This window comes from Sciurus vulgaris (genome assembly GCF_902686455.1).
Source record: "Sciurus vulgaris genome assembly, chromosome: 2".
Classification (NCBI taxonomy): domain Eukaryota; kingdom Metazoa; phylum Chordata; class Mammalia; order Rodentia; family Sciuridae; genus Sciurus; species Sciurus vulgaris.
The window spans coordinates 112,872,589-112,899,618 of NC_136462.1; the positions used below are offsets into that span (position 1 = coordinate 112,872,589).

General features: G+C 37.6%; 1 protein-coding gene across 2 annotated transcripts in view; it reads left to right on the top strand.

Annotated features, from left to right (window-relative positions):
* The first annotated feature begins 938 nt into the window (after positions 1-938).
* HACD3 (3-hydroxyacyl-CoA dehydratase 3) overlaps positions 939-27,030 on the top strand; it is a 29,766-nt gene continuing 3,674 nt past the window's right edge. Inside the window, exons 1-8 of one of the 2 annotated variants that reach the window (XM_079125723.1) lie at positions 939-1,424; positions 12,533-12,575; positions 14,535-14,608; positions 15,772-15,936; positions 17,332-17,383; positions 19,750-19,860; positions 24,044-24,171; positions 26,543-26,655. In XM_079125723.1, the coding sequence (XP_078981849.1) occupies positions 1,338-1,424; positions 12,533-12,575; positions 14,535-14,608; positions 15,772-15,936; positions 17,332-17,383; positions 19,750-19,860; positions 24,044-24,171; positions 26,543-26,655 (773 nt within the window). In that variant the 5' untranslated portion in view covers positions 939-1,337. The remainder of the gene's footprint in view (positions 1,425-12,532; positions 12,576-14,534; positions 14,609-15,771; positions 15,937-17,331; positions 17,384-19,749; positions 19,861-24,043; positions 24,172-26,542; positions 26,656-27,030) is intronic. The other variant, XM_079125724.1, reaches the window with a different exon arrangement.

The window sequence follows — 27,030 nt, forward strand, 5'->3', positions numbered from 1 at the left end:
GCCCTTAAATGTTTGATCACGTTCCTAGCTCTTTGTGAGTTAGCGCATTTACCATATTAAATCTTCTATATATCATATGACCCACCCACTGAGCTAAGTGTATTCGGGAGATGGCGTGACTTCTCTTTATCGCTGGGTTCCTGTATTCCTAGTTATAAAGAATCGATTTCCATTTTTTTTTTTTTTTGGTTCCAGACTTCTAGTCTTCATAAAAATGTTGCTTCCTATTAAATTCTTCACTGCGGAAGAACTTGGGGATGAAAGTGAAAAGGTGAAATAGTTAAATAAGACACAAATTAAGGCGGGTGTGGTGGTGTACACATGTGATCCCAGATACTCTGGAGGCTGATCGCAAGTTGGAGGTTAGCTAAAGTAAAATTAAAAGAGCTGGGGTGTAACTGAGTGGTAGAGCACCTTGGGTTGAATCCCCACTACAACAAAACAAAAACAAACAAAAAGACATGATCTCCTGTATTGTCGAACAGAATAGCCATCAGTCATATGTAGCTATTTAAATGAACTATTAAGTAAAATAAAAAATTCAACTCCTCACGGTCTCTCCAGCCATATTCCTAAGTGTTCAAAAACGTCCTGTGGCTAGAGGCTACTGTACTGGAGAGTGCAGAGTGGAATATTTCCATCATCGCAGGCAGATCTTCTGGACAGCACTGGAAACCTCTGGTCTTTACACTTGGTACTCTCCCCTCTTGGAATATGACCCTGTTCCCACACGGCTTCCACAGTCGCCATTATCATTCTATATGCGTCCGGAATTACTTGCGTCCTTTAACAGACAGGCTTCCAAACCGCAGAGACCATCTTACGGCTGCTGTTTCAGGTTTGGCTACGAAGCCTAGGCTCACCGTAGGCGCTCGGTAAAGGCTGAATTAATAACAATGGGAGGAACCTTCCTGCGACACCAGTCCCAAGCCTTTTCCCCATGCTGATCGATCCTAGGAGGGGACTTTTCACTTTTAAGCTTTTATTGGTGTGTGTTTGTCTTTTAGGTTTAAGCGCCTTGAAGAAGCGCGGAAACGCGGAGAAGCTGCGGACATCAGCACTCGCGCGGCCGCAACGAGCCGGGTGGTCAGCTTGCCAGGGCCGGCTCTCCCCGCCTGCGCCGCCCGGCTCCCCCCGCCCCCGCCCCCGCCCCCACCCGCTCCACTGGTCACTGCGCAGGCGCGGCCCTCGAGCGTGGGGCGTCTGGAAGCTGCCGGGCTGCGGGCGCTCGGGAGAGCGGGTGTTTGCGGCCTGCGTTTGGCCAGCTCTATCGGCTCACTACCCGAAGCAGCGAGGCGCAGCGAGTCGAGCCTCCTCGCTCCCTGGGCTCTGTGGCCATGGAGAATCAGGTGCTGACGCCTCACGTGTACTGGGCTCAGCGACATCGCGAGCTGTATCTGCGCGTGGAGCTGAGTGACGTGCAGGTAAAAGGCCGGGTCCGGCGGCGGGAAGCGCGCGGGATCGCGGCTCCGGCTACCCGCCGGGGTCGCCGCCCCCTTTGTCCGTGTGCGCGCCGAAGAGCCTGCAGTGCGCCAGCGAGATCTGCGAAGCGGTGCGCTCACGGCGTGTTGGCCTTTTTCTAGGCTCACCCTCAGATCCGGGCTCCAGCTCACGACTCCCCGAGGGCTGCAGGTGCCTTCGGGTGCTCTGTGAGTCCGGCTCGGGACTCGGATGCTGCCCAGGACTCCTTTGTTCGCTCTCAACGGCCTGGTGGAGCCCAGTTCGGTTCTGGAGGCCTGGCCGTCGGGGTTCGAAGTTGGCGGAGGCCCTTTGAGACGTGTGATGAGCTTGTTGGGTCTGAGGTCCATTGTGTCAGTGGTCTTCTGGGCCGTGGCTGGACGTCCAGCACTGACCTGAGGAGGTCCAGTCAGGCTCCTCGGACGTTCTCAAGCCTCCCCGCCTCCTGGGAGGCGCACACCCCTCCCAACCATTCAGTGATGGAAATCATGCCAGACCCTGAGAAAGTGATCCCCTCCCTATGTTTTGAAGCCTGTGAATAAGGTTTGCTGAGTTGCATAGAGAACAGAAAAATTATCTTAAGTTACATTAAGCATTTACGTTTGATCTCATTGACTCCTTAATGTGAGCAAGCCAAAGCCCCCTGTTAGTGAAGAATCCAGGGCTTGTGAACCCCTACGTCTTTAAGCAAACCATATCCAGAGTTCAGGTCTTTGAGGAACTGGAGTTTTAGGTCTGGAATGTTCTTTCTACAGTCATCCTTAATCCAGGATCTTTGACATCAACAGTACTTTTCCTCCCTTTAAAAAATATATTTAGTTGTAGATGGACACAATACCTTTACTTATTTTTAGGTGATCTTGAGAATCGAACCCAGAGCCTCACACGTGCTAGGCAAGCCCTGTACCACTGAGCTACAACCCCAGCCCATTTGTGGCACTTCATTATCTCATTTACTCCACTGAACTCTCTCCATCTGAATGAGGTTTTTTTTGTTGTTGTTGTTTTTGTTTTGTTTTTTTCTATCAGTTCGTCTGAAGTGTACTTGTTGTATTTAATTCTTGTTTGCCCAAAATAAACCTGTTTTCCTTTTGCACGATGAAGATAATGCTTTGCCAGAATGTCATTAAGTAGGCTATGGCATTGCATGGTGTATCATTTAACGTGTTCAACCAAACTGAATTATACTTTTCCATCTGAGGATGAATAAATATTATGTGCTGTCTCCCTCTACTATGCTTTAAAGTGTTTATTAAAGTAGAAAAAAAGAATCTTTTGTAGATGAGGATCGAAGTTCCCATCTTGAGAGAGATCTTTCAACAGTCAATTAAAAAAGTACAGGAAGTGTGTTATGAGAGTCCCTCTAAGTATTCATTTAGCAGTATGTAGACCAAATTAAATAAACTCAAGCCCTGTTCTTTCTAAATGTATATCATGAGATAAGGATAGAATATTCTGGCATGTTTTTGAAGCCATAAGCAGAAAGATGTATTTTGATGATGGTAAGAAATGGAAATTTGTGGGACAAATGAAAACATGCACCATACTTATACTTTTCTTGAAATATTTAAACCTCTTTGTCAAGTAACATGAACATGTGTTAATCATAGTTAAGTTTGGAGTTACATGTTTGAAATGTATAACAGTGAAAAAATACAGATGTGGAGAAAAAAGTGAACTGTTCTTTTTTTTGAAAATGAAATTCTTTTTTTAAACATTTATGGGAAAAATAAGTCTTTGTTTTTCCAGTTGTTTTTATTTTTTTTTGGACTTTCACATCTGTAATTCTGAAGTATCCATTTCAACTATTGTTAGTTTAAAAACAACATGTTAATCTCATTCATAAAAGAAATACTCTAATATGTATAAGACATTATAGATTTACAAAGATAAGTCAGATAGATGACTTTTTCAGGGCCTTCTATCTAGAAGGAAGCATGTTATAGAAAAGCAGAAAGGTTTGTTCATGCGTTTGTTGGTAGAATTGGAAGTGGATGTTGAACCAAGTCCCTAGTGTTAAAGGATTTTTTTTAAACCTCTTTCTTTTAGTTAGAGATGAGTTTCAGAAATGAGTTGTATTCTAGTCCAACTAATACTGGGAGAACTTTCCAGAAAGAGAAAGGTTTAGACGTCCAGATACTTTAATTCTGACATACTGTGTCAATGCCCTACAGTCAAAGAATACCAGGAATGCACCTATAATTAAACAAGTTGGGTTTATTATTACTCCTTGCAGCAAGGAAGAGCACACTCCATGAGGAACCGTGTGTCTTATTAAGAGGTTATTAGAGCCAGGTGCAGTTGCACACGTCTGTAATTACAGTGGCTCAGGAGGGTGAGGCAGGAGGATCGAGAGTTCAAATGCAGCCTCAGCAAAAGCAAGGCACTAAGCAACTCAGTGAGACCCTGTCTTTAAATAAAATAGAAAATAGGGCTGGGGATTTGGCTCAGTGGCCAAGTGCCCCAAGTTCAATTCCTGGTACTAAAAATAAAAAAGAGGGTATTAGAACCGATGTAGAATTTGGGCTTTTGTGACTTGGTGGTTCAATATAGATTAAATGCTGTCATAAAATAGGAACACTTCTGTGACTGGGTATCTGAATAAATCTTATCTGTAAGAAGGAGACTCTAGCCCAAGAATAAAACATGTATATGATAGAGAATTAGGACTCAATTAGGCCACCAGAGGGAGGATATTTGATATTTTGTGGGTGGCATAGTGACCACGTGTTCATCAGTGCTTGTGAAAAAAATACGAAACGGACTTTGTCTCATCAAGTTTTCAGAGTAATCTTGTCTGAGGTTGATCGTCTGTGAGATAGTTGTGTCTGATAAGAGAATGACATGGTTTAGCTCTGAATGCCAGACCTGCTTCTGAATGTCAAGGACTGCTCTTTTTAAAAATTTATTAATTGATTGCTCCAGGCAGGGACTGTTGAAACCAGTACTTCTGGCTCAGGATGAAGCACTTCATTTATCTGTTCAATAAAAAACATTTATGGAACCTATTCTTGTCTGTCATTAAGCTAGGTGCTGTGTTCTTGGACAGTTCTTTGATGACTCCTCTATCTGTAGTGTATCACATAGATCTAGTTTTAAAGATTGAGTACCACTTTGGGACATCAGCTCTGTGCCTTTTCTTCTGAGATGCAGAACTCTCCAGTTGTCACATCCTATTGTGTCTTTGGAGCTACAGGGTCAATGACTGATGAGAAACCACTGCTGATGTGTGTGAGAGGGTGGACAGTAACCACTTAAACAGTATCATTGTCTGTGCTTGAAGTGAACAGTTAGTAAGGAGGTAATAGGGGCAAGGGTACTTTCGGAGTAGAGTTTATATTCAAGGGAAGCATAATGGACAGGTTTGTCCCCACAATCATAGTTGTTAAAATATTTGCTCATTTATCAAGGCCTTTATTTGTTTTAATTGTGTGTGGACAAAGTGCATAGGTCTGCAAGCCATTCGAAAGAAACTATTCTTGCCTACAGGGATTCTAGTGGAAAAAGTGGTAACTGGGGGCATGGGATTGGGTCCTTGCTCTTCACTTACTATATGGTGAGCAAGGATAATTCACTTAACCTTTGTGAGCCTTAGTCTCTTCATTCAAATTAATGTGAATGTTAGCACCCAATTCACAGGACTCTTTTGAAGTTCAACTGGATAATGGATTTGAAAGTGCTTTGTAAATTCTAGTGTGCTATTCAAGTGTGAGGGATTATTCTAATTGTGATACTAAGCCTTAGATGAGAGGGATAGACACAAAGAACAGTGAAACAGAATAGTCTGTTAGCAGACCTATCTGTACATGAGAATTTGTTATATGGCCAAGATGGCCTTGCACATTAAGGGGAAAAGGATGAACCATTTGGGAAATTGGACTGGCAGCATTGGTAATCCAAATGGCAAAAAGATAAAATAAGATCCTGCCTTAAACTATACACAAAAATCAGTTTCAGGTGGGTTAGTGACTTGACTGCAGGAAGAAAAACTACTACAAAGAAAATATAGGAGACTATCTTTGTGATATTGGGTCAGTGAAAAATGTCTTTAAACCCTAAAGAAGAAGATTGACAGTAAGACCAACTTGAAGAAGATATTTGGAGCCTATATCACTGACAAATGAGTACCATCTTGACTATTTAAAGAACACTTGCCTACAGGGCTGGGGTTGTGGCTCAGTGGTAGAGTGCTTGCCGAGCATGTGTGAGGCACTGGGTTCGATTCTCAGCCCTGCATATAAATAAGTAAAAATAAATGGTCCATCAACAACTAAAAAAAGAAAAATTTAAAAAAAATAAAGAATATTTACAGATGAGTAAGAAAATGATGTATTTATTACCCAGTAGAATAAAGGGCAGATTATAAACAGGTCAGAGTAAAAGAAAAAAGAAGAGTATAAACCTGAAAAAAGGTCTTAACCTTAATTATAATCAGACATGTAAATTAAAATAATAGGATACTATTATTTCTTACATTAGATTGCCAGCTGTTGGTGAGGATGTTTGGTGTTGAAACTTTTTTATATAGTTGGTACCATGGGAGTATTTATTGAAATAATTGATTTGGAGAATGGTTTGACTCTCTGTAGTCAAGTTGAAGATGTGCATATCCTTATAACTTGGAGTTTTGCTCCTTAGAGAAGCTCTCACACACATGCACAAGGAGATAGAATGTTCATTGCAACACAGAATTGAAAACAGCCTCAATTTTTATCAACAGGAGAATGGATAAATTGTGGTACATTTATACAGTGGCATACTGTACAACAGCTAAAATGAATGAAATGGAACCACCTCTCTATGGAGTTAAAGCTTATAAGTAGTTCAAAAAGCAAGTCAAAAAATAATATAAGCAATACAAATATATAATTCTGTTTATCTTTATGAATATCCAACATGTTCTAAGTGAATAAAGAAACAGCAGGAATGATAAACTCCAGTTCTAAAACAGTAATGACTTGCAAGGATGAGGTGCATTAGAGGGAGAGAGGGCAGTTGTTATGATGTGGTGTCTCCCAAAAACTCTCGTGTGAGACAATGCAAGAAGGTTTGGAGGAGAAATGATTGGGTCATAGCCTTAACCTAATCAGTGAATTAATCCATAATGGGATTAACTGAGTGGTAACTGGAGGCAGGTAGGATGTGACTGGAGGAAGTGTATATATTTTGCATCTGAAGAGTAGAGTCTCTGCTTCCTCATCATCATGTGAGCTACTTCCCTCTGCCATCCTCTTTTGCCCTGTTGTTCTATCTCACTTTGAGCCCTGAGAAATGGAATCTGCTGTCTATGGATTGAGACCTCTAAAGCAGTGAGCCCCCAAATAAACCTTCCGTCCTCGACAGTTGTTCTGGTCAGATCCTTTTATCACAACAACAGAGAAGCTGACTAAAACAGCGGTAATTGTGTAACTGCATTCACAACTCAATTTTTTAAAAAGTGAGCTAAATAAAGCAAAATAATGATGGACAAATTGGTGTGGTGGTGTTTGTTATATTTTTCAGTGTTTGCTTGACAATTTTATAATAAAATTCAGGCTGGGGTTGTGGCTCAGTGGTAGAGTGCTTGCCTTGCACGTGTGAGGCACTGGGTTTGATCCTCAACACCACATAAAAATAAATTAAAAAATGAAGATATAAAAAAATCAATAAATCTAAGTTGTTTATAACCACAGTACAGAAACATTCAAAGCAGTGAACTAATTTGGTAACTATTGAGCATTCACAATGGTTCAGGTGTAGGACTAAGTACTAGATACTCAGTGGTGAGCAGCACATACAAAGATACTGTCTTTGGGTATCCTCCTTGAGGGAGGCAGACAATAGACAAGTTCATAAATAAAACAATTACCTGGTAAAGACTATTTTAAATAGAGCTGTCAGGAGGCTTCATTGAGGAAGTGATATCTGAGCTAAGTGAAACTTGAATGAGTTAGGCAGAGAGCTGGGGGAAGGGACTGGGTATGTAGCTTAGTGAAAGAGAGCGTGCTTAGCATGCACAAGGCCCTGGGTTCAATCCCCTGCATCACAAAGAAAAAAGGAAAGTTGGGGTAGAACATTCCAACAAGAGTACAGACTTAAAAGCAGGCTAGGACTTGAAGAGTTCCAGAAACAGAAAGGATATTAGTATGTTTGGAGTGTAGTAAGTGAGCAATATGTTAGAGGGAGATGAGGTTGGGGGGATTTGCAAGATGTAGGTCATATAGCGCCTTGTTGCCATGGTAAGGAGCTTGGGTTTCATTGTAAGAGCGATGAAAAACAGTTTTAAGTAGAAGGGTGACTTCTTAAAATTTGCGTTTTTTTTTTTTTTTTAATTAAATATTTGGGCTGCTTTGTGGATTATAAGGAGACAAGTGAAATCTGGAAGACCATTTGGGGAGGATGCTGTAGTAGTATGGGTGAGAGATAAGGTGGCTTGGTCTTATAGTGAATGACAGTTAAGAGGACAGTAGAGATTGAGAGAGTCATGGACAGATTTGAGATATACTTGGAGAGAAATATATAATCTTTTAATTTCATGTAGGGGAGAGAGAGAGAAAGGAAAGAACCAGGGTTGGGTGCTGGAACACTTAGACATTTAGAAGATGAGCAGAGGAAAAAGACCTAGCAAAGGAACAGAAGGAAAAGCCTATGGAGCTTAAAACCCAAGATAGTGTCCTGTGATGTCCTAGAAGCCAGAGAAAAGAGAATTTCAGTAGGGTGGTCATCTGTGCCCAGCTGCTTTTTTTTTTTTTTTTATAATGTATTTTTTTTATTGTAAACAAATGGGATAGATGTTATTTCTCTCTACATGGCGTAAAGGCATACCATTTGTGTAATCATAAATTTACATAGAGTAATGTTGTTTGATTCATTCTGTTATTTTTTTCCCTTCCCCCACCCCTCTTTAGGTTGAATAAGATGAGGTTAGATATGTATCCAGTGGATTTAGTAATGGTTATTGATGATCTTGCTGATAATAGTTTTAGTGGACTGATAGGCATGGAGCCTAGATCAGAGTGGATTTAAAAGTAAATTTATGTGTTTGCCTAGCATGAGCAGGGCCCTGGGTTCAATCCTCAGCACCACAGTAAATAAATAAAGTAAAACATTACAAGTAAATTTGTGGTCAGGAAGAAGAGATAAATGTTGATAATCTTTAAAGATATTTTTCTTGGTTAGGGGAAAGGGAGGAGCAGAGAAATCAGTAATATAGATAGCATTCTGATTTAGAGGAAAAAAGTCACTGTAGCCAAGGAAGGCATTTTTTCTAAAGATTGAGGGCCTTGAGCTGTGTTTTTTTAGTATAGGATGACTTGAGTCAAAAAAGGGGTGTTAGACTGGGTGTGGTGGCATGCACCTCTAGTCCCAACAACTTAGGAAGTAGAGGCCGGAGCAGCTCAAGTTGGAGACCAGTCTTAGCAACTTAGCTAGGCTCTGTCTCAAAATAAAAACTAAAAAGGACTGGGGATGTAACTCAGTGGTAAAGCCATCCTGGGTTCAATCCCCAGTACCCCTTGTCCCCAAAAGTGATGGATTAGAAGGGGATACATCCTGGACCTACATTCAGTTGAATATTGTGCAGGTATTAAAAGAATGAGTAAGATCTCTGTGAACTGGTAAGGATTGATTTAGGTGGAAAGAAGCAAGGTGAGAAGAATGTATATTGTGTGCTACCTTTTGTGTAAAAAGAAGGGAATATAAAAATAGATGAATATATTTGCTTATTTTTGCAAAACACATACATAGAAGGAACAGAAACTAAAAACTAATGAAAGGTGGGAAGTAGAAGTTAAGAGAGGAGAATGGGTTTGGCATAGAACTTCTGAGACTTTTTAAATAAAGTTTGGCTTTTGAACAAGGAATATTTTACATATTCAGATAAAATTTGATAAAAAAGCAAATCTTGAAATTAAATACAGTCAAAAGAACCTAACTCTATATCTAATTTTGACATATGCAGACAATTTAATGTCAGTAAATTTGAACACAGTACTGTTTCTTTAGTAGAATGTGTGCCAGGGCAAAAGAAAGAAAAACCCTGCAAATAAACAGTGTAATTATTGTTAGTAAAAATGTTGATGTTCTAATTATGAAACTTTTAGAATAAAACAAATAAATAGATATGTGTATATGTTATTAGGTATAAAGATTTTTACTATAAAAGATGCAAACATTAAAAAAATGGTAAGGAGAAGCTCTGTAGTAGTAAATTTGAATTGGAAATTTCAGTGTGACATGAATTGGAAATTTCAATGTGACATCGTGATGTAAAAATTCCTGGCTAGACCACTAAAAGATGAACATTGAGTACATCTCAGAACATCCAGACAGTGGCTCCTAAATTACTGTTCCCTCCTAAAGGAACTTGGGCTCCTTGAAGAAGTGACCAATAATTCCAAGTCCGTGTCAAGAAAAGTCCAAATATCCTCAAAGGGTACAAGGTCATGTCAGAATGACACAGGAGCCTGTTTGAAGGGGTTTCCACTTATCAAATTTGTGACAATTAGAACATCAAAAAGAACAAGAATGGTAACAGATTTTGGCAGAGGAGATTGAAAAAGAAAAGCCATGCCTTTTTTCCAGCTACAAAAAATACAGCAACTTATGTGTAATGTTTCTGCCCAGAGAAGCACACTAGATATTCAGTACCTGCGTTTTTTGGAGGAGTAATTACTTAAGTAACCTCTGCCTATTAGGTACTGAAGTTTCAGGCTCCTATAGAAGGAAAACTGATTTTCACCAGAAATCACGTAGTTTGTAGGCAAAGTCTGGGCATAGGAAACCACTTTGTTCATCAGGGAATGGAGGAAAGCCACATTTCCAGATGCTAGCCAGAGGCTGATCTTGGAAGCAGGCCCTTCTGAAGATTGCAGTTTCAGACCTGCTATATTAACTCTTCTATGCACATACTAATCACATGCAAGCAAAGATACATACTAATAATTAGAATGAGAAATGAAACCTCAGTCTAAAGGGTTAGGTAGCAGGTAGTTCATTGAACTCTTTGTATTTATGCCAGAGATTATGAAAGTGAGTGAATTGATTAATTTCTGTCTAAACAGTTATTGAAGCATTAGGGATATAGACATGAATAAGACACTGTCCCATTTGTGAATGAACTCAAGTTTAGAGGAGTAGATAAGCCAAAAAAAAAAAAAAAAAGAACAGTATAACAAATATTGTAATAAAGGCAAATGTGAAGTTGTAAGGAAGCTATTATTTTTTATGTTAGAGGTGAGGAGGAATGAAGTGGGATTAACATTTGACCTGGACTTTGAAAGAGAGTCTCGTACCAGGTGTGGTGGCACATGCCTGTAATCTCAGCAATTTAGGAGGGTAAGGCAGAAGAATCACAAATTCCAGACCAGCCTTAGCAAGCTCTCAACAACTTCACAAGACCCTCTCTAAAAATCAAAAGGACCGGGGATGGAACTCAGTGGGAGAGTGCCACTGGGTTCAATACCTAATATGGGGTGTGGGGTATGGAGGGCCAATTGCTGCACGTTTGAAAGTAAATGATAGAAGTAAATAAAAAATGGCATAACTTAAGATTTAACCCAGGTCTAGTTAACATCAAAGCCATCTTTTACCCTTTCCCTGTCCACTTCTTTTTTCACAAGAAAAGGAATTTCTTTTCTAGTAAAAGATAGGGTAGGCTGTACAAATTATTCTTTGAAAAGTATTGAATAAAAACATTGAAAATAGAACAAGGTAGAAATGATATTGGGAACTCAGGTAAGAAAAACATTGCAACTGCTTTTGGCTTGAGAATATTTGCTCTACTAAGTGAACTTGAACTCTGGTTTTGGCAGCTCAACAAAGTGGTGCAGGGCTTTAGAAATAGGAGCAAAACCCATGGCTTATCAGAGATGTGACATGTATTAGGAAATCCCCATAAAGGGTACTTCAGAAGACTACACACTTAGGGTTAGGATTAATTAGAAGTAAACCTATACTATCTTCTTGCCCCCTGTTATTTTAATACTGAGCAAAGTAGAAGAAAAGGTCCCTGAAAAGTTAAGGGGGTCAGTTGACTCTTAAGTTATCCAGCCCAAATTCATAAAATTTAGAAAGTCCAAATACCCTCAAGCCATGTATTTCTTTTAAACTGATCTTAACTGGTAGGGCCCCCTGTGGTTCTTAGTAGAAACAAATGCAGATCACTCTGCTGTGGTTGTGCTCAAGTGCTCCTTCACTAAGCCTTCATTCTCCCCACTTTTCCTGACTTGGCAAGACACAGGTCATCCAAGCTCCCACTTAGCATAGTCCAGGCTTTTTCTATCCTCATGGTTTCCTTTGATGTGTGAAGGAGCACAAAGGAGAAAACCAAGTGATCTTGATAGGAGGTGGGTTGTTTCTCTTTAATTAAAAAAAGTATTAAGTAATTTCACTTTCATTTATGGTGCTGAAGGTATGGAGCAGCTTCTGGGAATAAATGAACAATTGGAGAATTTCAAACTCTTCTAGTCTTGAAGTCTGGAGTCTGAGGCTAAGTTAGAAGTAGAGGCATAACATGTTCTGTTGAACCACCTGTAATCTCAGCTCTTTGTTCTACCTGTTGGGATTAATTCATTCTTCATATTACAGTACAGGTCTTACCTTGGTGACGCTTTTCCCAACCTTCTCTTTCCATGATGCTTACATTCTTTTAAAGTCTCATAACACTTACTGCCTTTTACTACTATTTTGGCCTTGAATGTACATTCCTTGATAACTGCTGTCCTCTCACAGGAAATGACTCATCTTTTCCCCTGGATTCTGTGTTCTATAGCTCAGCCACTGAGTCTTAGAGATTTGTGCATTCTACTGTAATATCTCTCATGATGTCTTGCATCATTTGCCTTTATCAGAATGGACTGATTTAGTACTTGATTGTTCTGCACAGTGTGAGCAGTTTAGATTCCTCCTTGGAGGAGCTTATAGCCTCAGATAGGTACAGACATAGTTGGGAATAAACCACTAAATTTATTCTTTGGGTAAGGCATAAGGTAACAGGTTTAAGTTCCCAAGGGAGAAAATGGTGGGACAAAGCTCCTGGTTTAATTTGATTTTTTTCATTAAAATGCCCTCTTGTGTATTTGGTCTGTGTTCACAGAACCCTGCCATCAGCATCACTGAAAATGTGCTGCATTTCAAAGGTCAGTATCCATGTAAGAGCGGCCAGCCTTCTACATGGTAAAGGAGGCATGGTAGTGTTTTCTCTTTATTTTTTAAAAATCTGTTTTATTAAATTTGTACTGATGTTCACCCCTTTGATGCTCTTAGGGTAAATTAGATTGTTTTGAAATATACTACTAGAAAAAGCCAAAAGAATTTGTTTAAAATCCTTACATAGGCTATAGATAACAGTAGGAAAACAAAACAAAACAAATCAGAATCTTGACTACCCTGAACAAGTTATTGACTTTCTAGGACCTGTAAAATGAAGGTTACAATCTGTTTTTTTTATTTGGGCAGTGCTGGGGATTGAACCCAGGGCCTTGTGCTTGCAAGGCAAGCACTCTACTTACTGAGCTATATCCCCAGCCCTATAATCTGTTTTTCTTAAACTCAAGAATCCATGGACATCTAAGATTATGTCCACAGGACCCTCAGTGGTTCATGGACCCAGACTGAGAAACAGTCTTGAGTACTTGATTATAAGATTCCCATCTAGATGATCCAGAATGTACTGCTTTTATTTGTTTGTTTTAAGATTACAATAAAACAAAAAGTAAAAATATTCTTGATGAGTCTTTGTGGCTCCCTGATAATATACTTGTAGATCGATTTGAGAAACACTGTACTCTGGCTGATGTTTAAGTCTTTTCCATTCTGACAGTCTCTGATTCTGAGGATCTGTGTCCATCTCTTTTCTTCTCAGCACCTCAACTGGTTTACTTCTCTGCCTGAGAGGGTGGGTCTGCATTCACCGTACCCAGTGGGTGGGTTCTCCCTGTTCCCTTCCCTCTTCCAGTTCCTGGTGTTACTGGAGAGTGAAGAGTTACTGCTTTATGTGGGATTTTCTCCTGTCTTAATATACTCCCATGAAAGTACAACCTGGCTTTTGTATTTGCTTTTCAAGATGAGAGTAGTGGATGGTAACAGCTCAGACTTTTTGGGATTTTAATACATTTAAAAGGGCTGGAGAGTATAGCTCCATGGTAGAGTTGCTTGAATAGCATATACCAGGTCCTGGGTTCAGTCCCCACTACTGCCAAACAAACAAACAAAAGAAGTTTAAATGATAATAGAGTATTCTACCACTTAGAGCTTATAGACTATCTCAGCCTTAAAGAATTTATATCTTAGAAAATAATAGCCAACTATAGCAAATATTAGGCAGATTATTTTACATATGGCCAGATGAGGGAAGAGAACCCCAGAAGGGAGGGAAACAAATGATAAAGAGAGCACGAGGTAGAGGGGAAGAGTGTCCAGCACAGCTGCCGGGGCCAGCAGTCACTGGGAGCCAGACATGATACCTGCTTGGTTTGGGAAAAGAGCCATGTCAAAGAACAGGACTGGGAGATAGCCAACCCAGAGATTTTCTTTCCAGTTCCACATGTCCTCTATGAACTGAGAAAAATCTTTCTCTTTATTTGTTCTCTTTGGAATATATTAAATTAAATAAGTTAGCTTCTTCCTTCATTCTCTGTCCCTGGTTGGGAGGTTTTAGATTCAGAGCTGTCTTTGAGACAGTCAGCATTTTCATGTACCCTGCAACTTTACTTAATCATAGTCAAGATGGTTCATTTACCTGATTTTTCTCTACTCTGGATTTAGAAACAGAGTAAATGAAAGTTAAGTTTATTATCTGTGTGGTACCTTTGGCATTGCTTTTTATATTCTTTTTCTTGCCTATTATTTGTAGTGGGCATCATCTAGGCTGCATTGGAAGATTAAGTAAATGGCCTGAAACTGATCATTAGAGGATGTTTGGAGATAAACTTTTGTCCAATTTTGGCTCATCTGACTGTCAAGTAACTCGGAAGCTCCCACACATTTTGACAACCCATTAATGTTTGCATATGTATAGGAAAGAACTGTTCCAAGCTGACTTTTGGGTGGCTTTACTCTGCTCAAGTTCAAAGTAACCCACCTTTTTTTCTTCGTAGCTCAGGGACATGGTGCCAAAGGAGACAATGTCTATGAATTTCACCTGGAGTTCTTAGATCTTGTGAAGCCAGAGGTATGTTTTTTCCTTTTCACTTCTTTTCCTTTTAAGGAAGTGAATAGTAGTTTAGTGAAATGAGGGGTACAGGTTTGGGGAGAGAAGATAAAAACTAAAGTGGAATGATATAGTTCCATTTGGAACAGAACCCCTGTTTTAGCTGCCGAGGAATGAGAAAAGTTGGAGAATCCAGGTTAAATCTGGGCTTTACCATTTGTAGGAATGTGAGCTTGAACAAGTCTCTTCGCGTCTTTGGGCTCTGTTTTTTCCATGTGTTAAATAAAGGATTGGACCTGGCGATCTCCAGAGTCCCTTCCATCTCTGGTATTCTCTAATTTTAGTGATGACAGGAGGAGTATGACACCCATTGAGAGAAGAGTTACATAGGGGAAGAGAAAGCAGCACAGTGGGTTGCTTTCATATGACTTTGCTCAGGGGCAGTGAGAAGAATAGAGATCAGAAAGGCCAAGGCACTTGGTCTTTAGAAAGAAAGCAGGAAATGTAAGTAAAGGAGAGAATCCAACAGATGGTGAATTTCACTCTGTGCATTTATACTCTTAGCTCAGGGGGCTTGAGGTTATTGATCTCTCCTTATAGGGGCTCATTGTTTTGAGGTAGTATTGATAGCATTGTCATGGGGAACCTGTCTAGAGACAAAAGGAAAGACCATGTAGACAAAAATAAGATAGAACAACCTATAAGAATTTGAGTTTAGTTGAGAAGACTCCCTGGATTGAAACTATGGAACAGTTGTAACTGATCCAGTACAGTTTTGGCATCAATGCAGTCTTTTCTAAAACAAAGGTTTGCTAAACTAGGAGCAGTCATTTTCATGGCAGGAAAATTTGTCACCTGAGGGTGTCTTTGGGGGTGATTTAATATACTCTCTTACATGATGTGACTCTTTCAGGATATTCATGATAGTTTCCTCCAGGCTAATCAGGAACCATTTGCCTTTCTTATCTTGATTTCTTCCCCTTTCATTCATGAGGAGACTCAGAAAAACACCTTATTGTTCTTACCTGTTGTTTTCAACTACAGCCCTTGACCTAGATATTCTCCTTGCATCAGGAGTTGGAGGGGAATAAATACACCGTGCAGCTTCTCTGTGGAGATGTACTGGCCTGGGGCAGTTTCAGGGAATGAAGGAGGTATTCTCACATTCTTACTTTCTCTCCTAGCCGGTTTACAAACTGACCCAGAGGCAGGTAAACATTACTGTACAGAAGAAGGTGAGTCAGTGGTGGGAAAGACTCACCAAGCAGGAGAAGCGCCCACTGTTTTTGGCTCCTGACTTTGATCGCTGGCTGGATGAATCTGATGCAGAAATGGAACTCAGAGCCAAGGTTAGTAAGGACCCTCGGATATAGGCATTGAAGGTAGAAATCCTGAGGAACTCAAGTTATTTGGGCTATTTCATATTCCTGTAAGATTCTGATATGATAGAGACAAGGCTATACATTCATTTAAAGATCTGGCACCATGATTTTAGAGAAATACTGGTTATGTATTTTGTAGCTTATGCCTCTCTTGGTATTTGTCTCTATGACTAGACTATGATGATGGGTTTTGGGGAGGGTGACAGCAGAGATAAAAGTGCCATTCTTGTGTCAAGGGTGCATATAATCAATAAGACCTATCATTTTTGTTACTAATCTTGGATGAGCTGGCTGAAGTGATGTTTGCCAGATTTCTAACTCCATTCCTCTCCTCTTTCCTTACTGTAATCTTTGGAAGGAAATCCCTGTGCACAGCCCATATTAAAGGAGGAGGGAATTATATTTTGTCTTTTAGAGTGGAGTATTATGTAATTATTTTGAAAGTTTTTATGAATGGGAGAGTTGTCCGTTCTCATCCATTTATTTATTCAGTTATTTTTTTATATTAGTATGACTCATGGGTATTTATTTTATACTTTGGGTTATAATTGAATACTATGTTATTTATTTTGTTGCTCAAGATTATTTTAGTTTTGGCCATTGGGAGTTCTTTCACTTGGGTCTTTTTTGAAAAAACTCCACCAATCCTTGTAGATTTTTGTTTTGTTTTGTTTTCAGTACTTCCTTACTTTCTGGCACTATATAAGCAGCCCCAATCATATCTTGTACATTTCTTGCTCCAACCTTAGAATAATCATTTCTCCAAGGAGCTCTTTAGTTTTTATTGAAGACAGGGTGCCAGGTATCTTCATGTTACTATGGTGTTACTGCTTTTAAATATTCTCAGCTAACAGAACAAGGAAGTATATATGAGTGCATGCTAATCCATGTGTATTTGCATTCTTATAAATATCCTATATGTATATTAAGATAAATGATAGTCATTACTGATGTTGGAAAGATGATCTTAGCTTCTAGAAAAATTATATTAATATTCTAAAAACCTTAAAAATTAAAAGAACAGTCTGCTTCCTGCCTTAATATTCTGTTTTGTTTCCGTGGCTATGATAAATCTTCTGGATGTCCTTTTCAGTTCTAAGATTGCAAGATTGTCCACTTGGCAGTTTGGAAGCCAGCTGATGGGTTTAATTCTGTGGACATTGGATGGGCATCCTGTGACTCTAATATTGCCCATGAAGGAGTCATCTAGCTTTTTAGTACCACGAGCTAGGACATTTTTCTCATGGAACAAAGGAGGTGGTGGCAACTGCGGGAATAAGATTACTTATCCAGTGTGTGGGCTTTTCCAAGTGTCTGAGAATTCTAACTTGTGTTCTTGGAAAATTTCTGTCTAAATTCTAGGAAGAAGAACGTCTAAATAAACTCAGACTAGAAAGCCAAGGCTCCCCTGAAAGTAAGTTGCCCCCTATGTTAAGATAGTTACCAGTTAACTTATGATAGAAGTAGGGGTGTGGATGGATGTTATATGGCAGGAGAGTGAATGATTTTACCCTAACGAATGATGTGGGTGAGTTTCTGAGAAATTCTTTGTGTCCAGTGTTGAGTTGTGCACATCTACACCAGAAGTCTTACCTTTAATGTGTCCTTTCTGTTTGTGGCCTGACATCATCTGAGCATACCAAGACTTGTATATTAGAATGGAAGACCCGCAGATTCCTAAACTGGCTTAATAGCAAATGGCAATAGAATCTTATATGAGCCTGTGGAAATGTGCGTTGGTACAAGGCTATACTCTTCCAGCCTAGCGTTTTTCTCCTAGATGAGATCTAAGGGCTGTGCAGAATGAAATTTAAAAAAATAAAATTAAAAAAAGGTAGAATAAATATTTAAAAAGCAGAATGAAATAAAAGCCCTTCATCTGTTCCAAATTTAACTTTTTCAGTCATAAATAAGAAAGAGGAACTTTTTTTTTTTTGGTACTGGGAATTGAACTCAGGGGCATTTGACCACTGAGCCACATCCCTATCCCTGTTATGTATTTTATTTAGAGATAGGGTTTCACTGAGTTGCTTAGTGACTTACTTTTTGCTGAGGCTGGCTTTGAACTTTTGATCCTCTGTCTCAGCCTTCCCAGCCACTGAGCTTGTAGTTGTGTGCCACCACGCTCAGTAAAAGGGGAACTTTTTGGAACAGTGGTTTTCAAACTTTGTTCTCTGGTACCCAGGGGTTCTCAGTGATGTTTGGAGAGGTAGGTCATGCAGGCACATCTGCTTCAATTGGAGCAACTCTTTTTTGTGTTTTATACTTTGGGGTTCTCACTAAGTTTCTTTTGGAAAAGAGTTTAAAATAAGATTTGAATAACCACTTATTTAGTTCTTTAGAAAAGCAGAAGAAAGGAAACAATTAGTGGAGACAAAGAATAACAATATAAAAAGGCACACTTGAGGTTTAAATTAATTTTTTGATGTTTTAAAGGGATAAACTTTATATATACACGTATGTATATGTGTGTATATATATGCATATATATTTTTTTTAACTTATTTTTTTGTGATGATGATGATTGGTACCAGGGCCTCATGCATGTTGGGCAAGATTTCTACCACTGAGCTATATCCCCAGCCCATAAAAATTCTTTTGTATGAATTTTCAGGATGTTAAATAAAGCTTTAACTTCTATCTAAATTCATAAAGTTTCCTAATGAAAGAAGTTCTTCATTATGGAGAAGTATAATAAATTATAGTTTTAAAGAAAAAAAATTTTGATTAGTTAAATGTGCCGGAAGTCTTGACTTTTTTTTTTTGCACCTTAGGATAATGCTATCTTCAATTGATCACACTATTAAATGTGATTATTTGAATGAACATTAACCAAGTGTCTATGCAGAATATCTGTAGCCAGAATAAATGTGCAGCAGTAAAATCTGAACACCTCAGCTATTCTCTTGAGAACTGTCCTTTCCTTTACACCCTCTAGCTCAGCCATGACTATAAGCTCCTTATTTCTTTCTTAACTCTGTAATTGGCTGAACCTTCATGAACCTTACACTGCAGACAAAATTAATTCCTTATTTTTCCACCTGTTACTTTGCAATGTCCTCCTTTTTGGCTATGTCCTCATCCTGCTCATCTATCAAGGCCCAGATGAGATACCAGTTTATCCACCTAGACTTGCCTGGGGCCTCCTTTCCCAACCTAATGTCATTTTCTTTCACCTTGAAAATTTCACAAGACATTACTTGTCACTCTCTGTCTTGTATTTTGGTTTTTAGATTATAAGCTTTTGGAGGGCAGTGTCACTATCTTTGTATCCTAGTAGTGCCCTCATAGTATCTGGCACATTGTAGGTGTTCAGTTAATGATTGGTTAAATGAATATATGGTCAGATATAAGGATTTGTTTTTCATTTACTATTTCTACCTTTTGAGCTAGTTTGACCTGCATAATCATTAAGAAAATTTCATTAAAGAAGAAATATACATTATATTAAGATAACTAGAGTGGGAGCTCAGAACTTTGTTTTCTTTAATGCCAACTAAGATGATCAGTCATTCTCAGGACAGTGTTTTTTTTCTTGGCATTGTTGAGTCCGAATACTTATTCAAGGCTACGAAAGGAAAGACTGCTGAAAGCATGCCTTGGATGCAGTGTTCCTCATTTTTCCTTTATGGGAGTAGGAAGATCTGGCCCAGGTATTAGTGTGGAAACTTAGGGGCACGCAGGTAGGAAAAAGGGCTGAAGTCGTCCAGCTATGCCCAATACCCTCCCTTCCTGCTGTGATTACTGTATTTAACAGCTTACTATTTTGCTTTACTTCAGCTCTTACAAGCTTGAAGAAAGGATACTTGTTCATGTATAATCTCGTGCAGTTCTTGGGGTTCTCATGGATCTTTGTCAATCTGACTGTGCGGTTCTTCATCTTGGGAAAAGGCAAGTATGACATTTCAGCACTATTTCCTTTCTTAGTAGTTTGGCCTGGGACTCACCAAAGGTGACAGTCTCTGGCTTTAAAATTAGTAGTAGCCCCCCACATTTGATTTCCTGCATTTCATTTTTTTTTCATAGCTCCTATTTCCCATGGTCTTTTGAAACAGGCCAACAGAATTAATTTTCTTTCCATTTACCAAGGGAAGAAACAGGCCTAGAAATTTTACTTCCATAAATATAGTCTAAAGAAATAATTAAAACTGTAGAAAAACATTTTTCAAAAATCTAAGTATTATGGCATTATTTATTTTAGTGACAAATTAAAAACTAACCAAATGTCTTATCAGTGAGAGATTGCTTTGGAATATTCACTCAGTGGAATGTTGTGAACCAAATATAAAGCATGTATAATAACATGGAAAAATACTTGTGACAGGATAAAAAATCAGAGTATAAATTGGTTCTCCAGTTTGATTATATCCAGATAAAGAGGGAGAAAACAAACCAGCATATGCAAAAAGATTTTCAGATAATTTGAATGTAGATAATTTAAAAATTTTGAAAAAATTTTTTATTTTATAGAGTAAGTATGGGGAAGGGTATAAGTATAATGGAAAATACACTCTGTTTAAAAGGAAAAAGTCCTATAGACTTTTACTCTTCAGTCCTAAATTTTTCCACAAGAGTTTCATACAAGGTGAGTTATCATTAGGTTTCAAGTCATTTGTGAGAGGAAGAAATGCATGTTATTTTTCAAGCCTTCGGGATTCTGTACAGCACAATAGCAGACTAGTAAAAAATTTCCCAAATATCCAAGGTCTTAATAGTCATGTATGAATTTATCACAATCTCATGGGATGAAAATAGGTACAGTCAGTACATAAATACTTAACCTAATATGATTGGATGAGCCTGCTGGCTATTAAATAATCCCATTCCAAAAACTGCTAAGTTGCTGGCATGGTGATGAACACCTCTAGTCCCAGCTACTCCGGAAGGCTGAAGTGGCAGGATCACTTGAGCCCATGCATTCAAGACTAGCCTGGGCATCAGAGTGAGACCTTGTCTCAAAAAACAAAACAAAGGTTGCTAAGTTATCTAGGTCATGTATTTAATATAAGCTGCCTAGACTGGTAATTTCTATTTTGACTCTGAGCCTCTTCCTAATCACCTAGTGGAATGGATGGAGCTGCTACTTTAATTCTTCCTTACCCATCCTCAGGAACCTAGGCCTGGCACTCAGGGTCATGGTTTACTCATTGCAGTTTTCTCCTTTTGGAATTAAGGGTGTTGGTAAATGACAAACCCATTCTTCTTGCATGTAAACATGTACTTGCTAAATTTCTTAGACTAAGTGGGAAATAGAAGCAAACTCCTGGGCTTGTCATGCTCTCTATTAAGGAACACTTTATATTAAATAACTTAAAAATTTTTGATTGTAAGTATTAGTTGCAGAAAAATCACAAAAGATTAACACAAAACAAAATACTGTACTATAATCCCACCTATGAGAACAGTAGATTCTTGGTACCTTGGTGTTTATCTTTCCAAACCCATATATTTAAAAGTACTTAGGACTGTAGCATATATCCTAACATGTAGCCTTCATTTTTCATCAAATAGAATATCATAAGCAGCTTTCCATTTCAGAGAAGGTACTTTTGCAGTGTTACCTTAAATGAGTGTATACAGTCTGAGTTGCCATAGGGTACTTTAACCAATTATAAGACATTTAGATGATTCCTAACTTTTACCATAAAGAGTAGTTTTCGCTTTCTTATAGCCAGAGTATTGTACTTATTACTAAATTCCTTAGAAAAAATTCCTGAAATGGAATTGCAAGACTAAAGCATAAACTGTTTTTAAGAATTTTAATGGAATTTGCCAAACTACTTCAGAAAGAGTATACTGTTTTATGCTATTGCTATTTAAACCTGTTTTTCATTTGCATATGAGTACCATTCAGTACTTAGAAAACTTTTTTCTCATAGAAATAATGTGCTGATTTAAGAAAATTTGGGAAATGGGGAAAACCAGAGATGAAATGGGGTAGGGAAGTGAATAAACCTTTTGTCTTGTTACTATTAAGGTTTTCATATGTTTCCTTTTAGTCTTTTTTTCTTTTGCTGTTAATCATAATCATGATATATATATAATTATGCATCTTGTTTTTAAGTGTATTGTAAGCATTTTAAAGTTATTAATATTCTTAACTATTATTTCAGAAACTGGATTTATATTCTTCAATTGAAACAAGGATACATTTATCATAAAAATCAGTGGCAGAGAACAATAAGAACTAATTTTTATTTACCATATGCCAAATTTTAGGTTGCAAGTTTCCCTTTTGAAGTATGGGAGATCCTGGTTTTCAAAGATAATTGATCCAGGGAAAATGCCACTTAGAGTGAATCTCCTTAAAATGGAAACCAACATTTCATTATAAATAGCAACAAAGAGATTTGGTTAAGATTTTTATCTTGAAAAGTCACATTTAAAATTATGCAAATGAAATATTTATCTTATATATGACAAAACTTAAGTTATAATTATAATTTTGCATTGATTTCTTAAAAGAACTAGTCAAATAGAACTATATACCTTTCTTTTCATATTTGACTTGTGGTAGGATTATAAATTGAATAATTTTTGAAAAAATTGAGTGAGTTTCAATGAGTGATCAGTGAGTTTCTTCATTTTTTTGCAGGGACCTCTTCTATTCATCATCTGTTATTTAAAGTGTTCTCTCTTAAGGCTTCTACAGGGACATCTTTGTTGATAATAGGTCTAACTCTGCCTCATTCATCATTATCTTTATGTGAAGTTAGAGCAATTTTCTGTCATTGCTGTAATTGACTTCAGGAATACCATGCGCCTTCTTAAGAGATTTGTAATTTCATTTTGAGGTCATTGTTCATGTTGCTTAATGTTGCTGACAGTGGGCAAGAATGATGGACCAAGACTTGAAGATGATAAATAGGCCTGTTCTTCAGTGGGAGGAGACTAATTTTATAAATTGTGGGTTCATTAGTGATAGTTTTCAGATGTAATTTTTACTTTTCTACAGAACCTCTTAACTCTGAGGATTTAAATTACAAATATGTGGATAATAATTCCCTTTACCATGATTTTTATCTGGTGCAGTTTTGCCTTCTTTGGGGGCATTTGGAAATACCCATTTTGGGGATGTTTGTTGATTGTCAAAATGACTTGTAGGCATTACCTATATTCAGTAGGTGGGTGCCAGGAATCCTAAACTTCTTGCAGTGTGCAGGACAAGGGACTATCAGTCATGCTCTGGTTGAGAAATATTGCAAAGAAGAATGTAGAAATACAGGATGTTATGAGAAGGTTAGGATGAAGAAGAAAGGATATTATTTTATGGACCATTTGATTGGAATCAATACTACATTTGCTGACCTCATTTAATCAGTAACTGTCATTTTGAATTACAGTAGTTTACCCAAACTTTCCACACTCTTGAATGTTTAGACTGTTCCTAAATTAATGTGCTTAGAGATATTTCAAAGAACACCTTTGTGGGACTGGGGTTGTGGCTCAGTGGAAGAGCACTTGCCTAGCATATGTGATGGCACTGGGTTCAATTCTCAGCACCATAAATAAGTAAATAAAAATAAACGTCCATCAACAACTAAAATTTTTTTTTTTAAAAAGAACACCTTTTGTTTGTAAGGCTTGTTTTTTCATCATTACATTTTTTTTAGTTAGGATAGATTCTCAAAATAAGAATTAATAGATCTGAAGATATAAATATGATTAAGATTCTTGAAATCTAGTTTTATTCTTTGCATTTATTTATGATCAGTTTTAAAGATTTTAAAAGGTTTAGATTTCATTCAATATGTATATAATATGGCTTCAATTTTAAATTAGATGAGATAATCTGAAAAGAATGATCACTTTGCCTAATACAGTATATAGTATGTAGTAACTAAGTGAAATGTAGTTGTGTTTTTTTTTTTTTTTTTTTTTTTCTTTCCCTTGTCTTTTAAACATAAGAAAGGCAAACAGAGTTTGTATGTTAACTTTCTGGTTATCAGTGGAATTTATTCTGCATATACCCATAGTTAGATTAGAAACTTGAATCTGACTGGATGTTTGCTTGAGAAATTATTCTGTTGGAATTTACCTGTTCATTTACTGCCCATGTGTTTTGTGTTCTTAGAGTCCTTTTATGACACATTCCACTCCGTGGCTGACATGATGTATTTCTGCCAGATGCTGGCAGTTGTGGAAACTATCAATGCAGCAATTGGAGTCACTAGTTCACCAGTGATGCCTTCTCTTATCCAGGTATAGAATTGCAGTTTATAAAAAATTCTTAAAATGTTGGTTCTGCTGGAGGTGGGGGAGATACTCTTTTAATGAATTCATGACCGTGAGCCCTCTAGATGGATTTATGATATGAATTCATATCTCTTTGATGTTTCAAAAATCTTCAAGTTAGAAATTTGTACTTAAAATGATTCTTAACTGCTGTTAACCTCAAACTCAGCAATAGATAAACATAGATCTTTTCCATAAGAAATTACCTTTGCCTCGGCTTCAAAGAATTCCCACAGATTTTTTTCTAAGGAAGATGAAAGGTTTCTGGTCAAAGATCATAGAACCAAAGAAATAAGGCATTGTGAGCAGGAACCAGCAGAAACAACAGACTGTAGGAATAGACCTATTAGAACTTCAGATATTAGGATTGTCAGGTGCAGAATAGAAAATAATCATATTTAATGAGAACAGGAAACAAGAAACTAAAGAATATAAACAGATCTGAAAGGGGGCAAAAAGAACTTTTACTAATGAAAAATACAGTAAACAAATTAAAAATTTTTGGAGGTATCAGGGATCAAACCCAGGGCCTCACACATACTGGGCAAGTGCTCTACCACTGAACTATATCCCCAACCCCCAAATTTGAAATTTTTATTATTTTTTTGGGGTACTGGGGATTGAACCCAAAGAGGGGTATGTTACCATTGACCTATATTAGCAGCCCATTTTATTTTTTATTTTGAGGCAGGGTCTCATTAAGTTGATTAGGGCCTTGCTAAGTTGCTGAGACTGGCTTTGAACTTGGATCCTCCTGCCTCAACCTCTCAAGTTGCTGGGATTACAGGTGTGTGCCACCACACTTGACAAAATTCTAAAATTGAAATTAGTATATTTTGTAGAATATTACACAGAGCTGAGGTGAAAATTAGTGAACTATTTGAGTTACAAGGAGGAATAGAGAACAAATACATACAGACAATATTCTTGTAAGACTCAACATTATAATGACATTAGTTCTGATTTACTTATAGATTTAATGCAATTCATAATATAAAAAGTTTTGGAATATGATAAGAAAATTCTAAAATTTGGTGAAAACGCAAAGAACCAGGATAGTAGCATTTTTCACAATAGCTAAAAGTAGAAATGACCCAAAATGTGGTATATTATGTAGCCATAAAAACAAAGAAAATTATGACATATACTACAACATGGATGGACTAAGGAAATTATATTAAGTAAAATAAGCCAGTACTGTATGATTCTACTCACGTGAGGTATTTAGAATAGTCAAAATCATAGGGGCAGAAAGTAGAATGGTGATTGCCAGGAGTTTGGGGAGTGGAAAGTTACTGTTTAATAGGTCAGTGTTTCCATTTTGCAAGATTAAAAAAGTTATTAAGAATAATGGTAGTGTGGTTGTACAGCATTGTGAATGTATTTGATATCACGGAACTAAAAACCTTAAAACTGGTTAAGATGAGAAATTTCATATATATTTTACTACTCTTAAAAAAAAAAAAAAAAAAAAAAAGGAGGGAATAACTGGGTATGGTGATGCATGCCCGTAGCCCCAGCTACTTAAGGAGGCCAGGAGTGTGGAGCCAGCCTGGGCAACACAGTGAGACCCTGTTCTCTTTACACATAAAGCAGGTTGATGGGGGAAACAAAAGGCCAAGAATATAATAATAATTATTATTATTATTTTTTCAGTACTAGAGGCTGAACCCAGGACCTTGTGTTGGCTAGGCAAGCTTTCTACCACTGAGCCACATCCCTTACCTTTTATTTTATTTATTTATTTTTTTAATTTTGAGAGAGAATCTTGATAAATTGACCAGGCTGACCTCAAACTTATATTCCTCCTGCCTCAGTGACCCAGGTAGTTAGGATTATAGGCATGTTCCACCATGCCTGAGAGGCCAGGAATATTCTTTTAAGGAAGAACCCAAGTTGGGGAACTTACCATAGACAAAGTCAAGATATTATGAAGGTTTGGTAGTTGATACTATGTAGTATGGTGCACATGGTGTGTCTCACAGAGGTGAAAATTCTATACGTATTTCAACAAAATTAACACAGGTGCATTAAAATGTTGCAAATCATAATCTACAGCTTATGTATGTTGGTCAATATCATAATGGTATTACTATAATTATATTGCATAATATACATTATATGTTATATAATTGTTATGTATTATATACTATATTTAAGTTGGTACAAGTGTTCCACATTTAGGATGATGGGACACAATGGGTTAAACTACTTGAGCTTAGTCTTTTCCATTTACCTTACACACAGTGGAGTTAGGTTTCAGATAACACATTTATTTATATGGCATATGTATATATATTTTTTAATATAAAATATTTCTTTTGGGTCTTTTTAATAGCTTCTTGGAAGAAATTTCATTTTGTTTATCATCTTTGGCACAATGGAAGAAATGCAAAACAAAGCTGTGGTTTTCTTTGTGTTTTATTTGTGGAGCTCAATTGAAATTTTCAGGTGGGTAGAAATGCCAGGATGTTCGAGTGCTTCTCCCTCTGGAGCACTCTCTTCCTGAGAAAGTTGCTGTTTTGGCCAGAGTCTCATTTGGTTGAAACTTATACATACAGAGGGATTCTAACTGGTGGTATTTTCACAAAGTAAATAATTGAGAGAATAGGTGGCATACACCTATGTTGTCTTCTGCACATGAGTCTGTATCCTGTGGCACCCACTGTACCCTTTGATATGCTTAATTCAAAGGCAAAACAAATTATAGATCCTTTACTTTTATAGTTTGGGAGGAAACATTTCTTTTCTTGTAATTTCTCTCTTAAAATAGAATATGTCTGATTCTAGATTAGAGGCCTTTTGTATACTTTAATTTTGAAAACA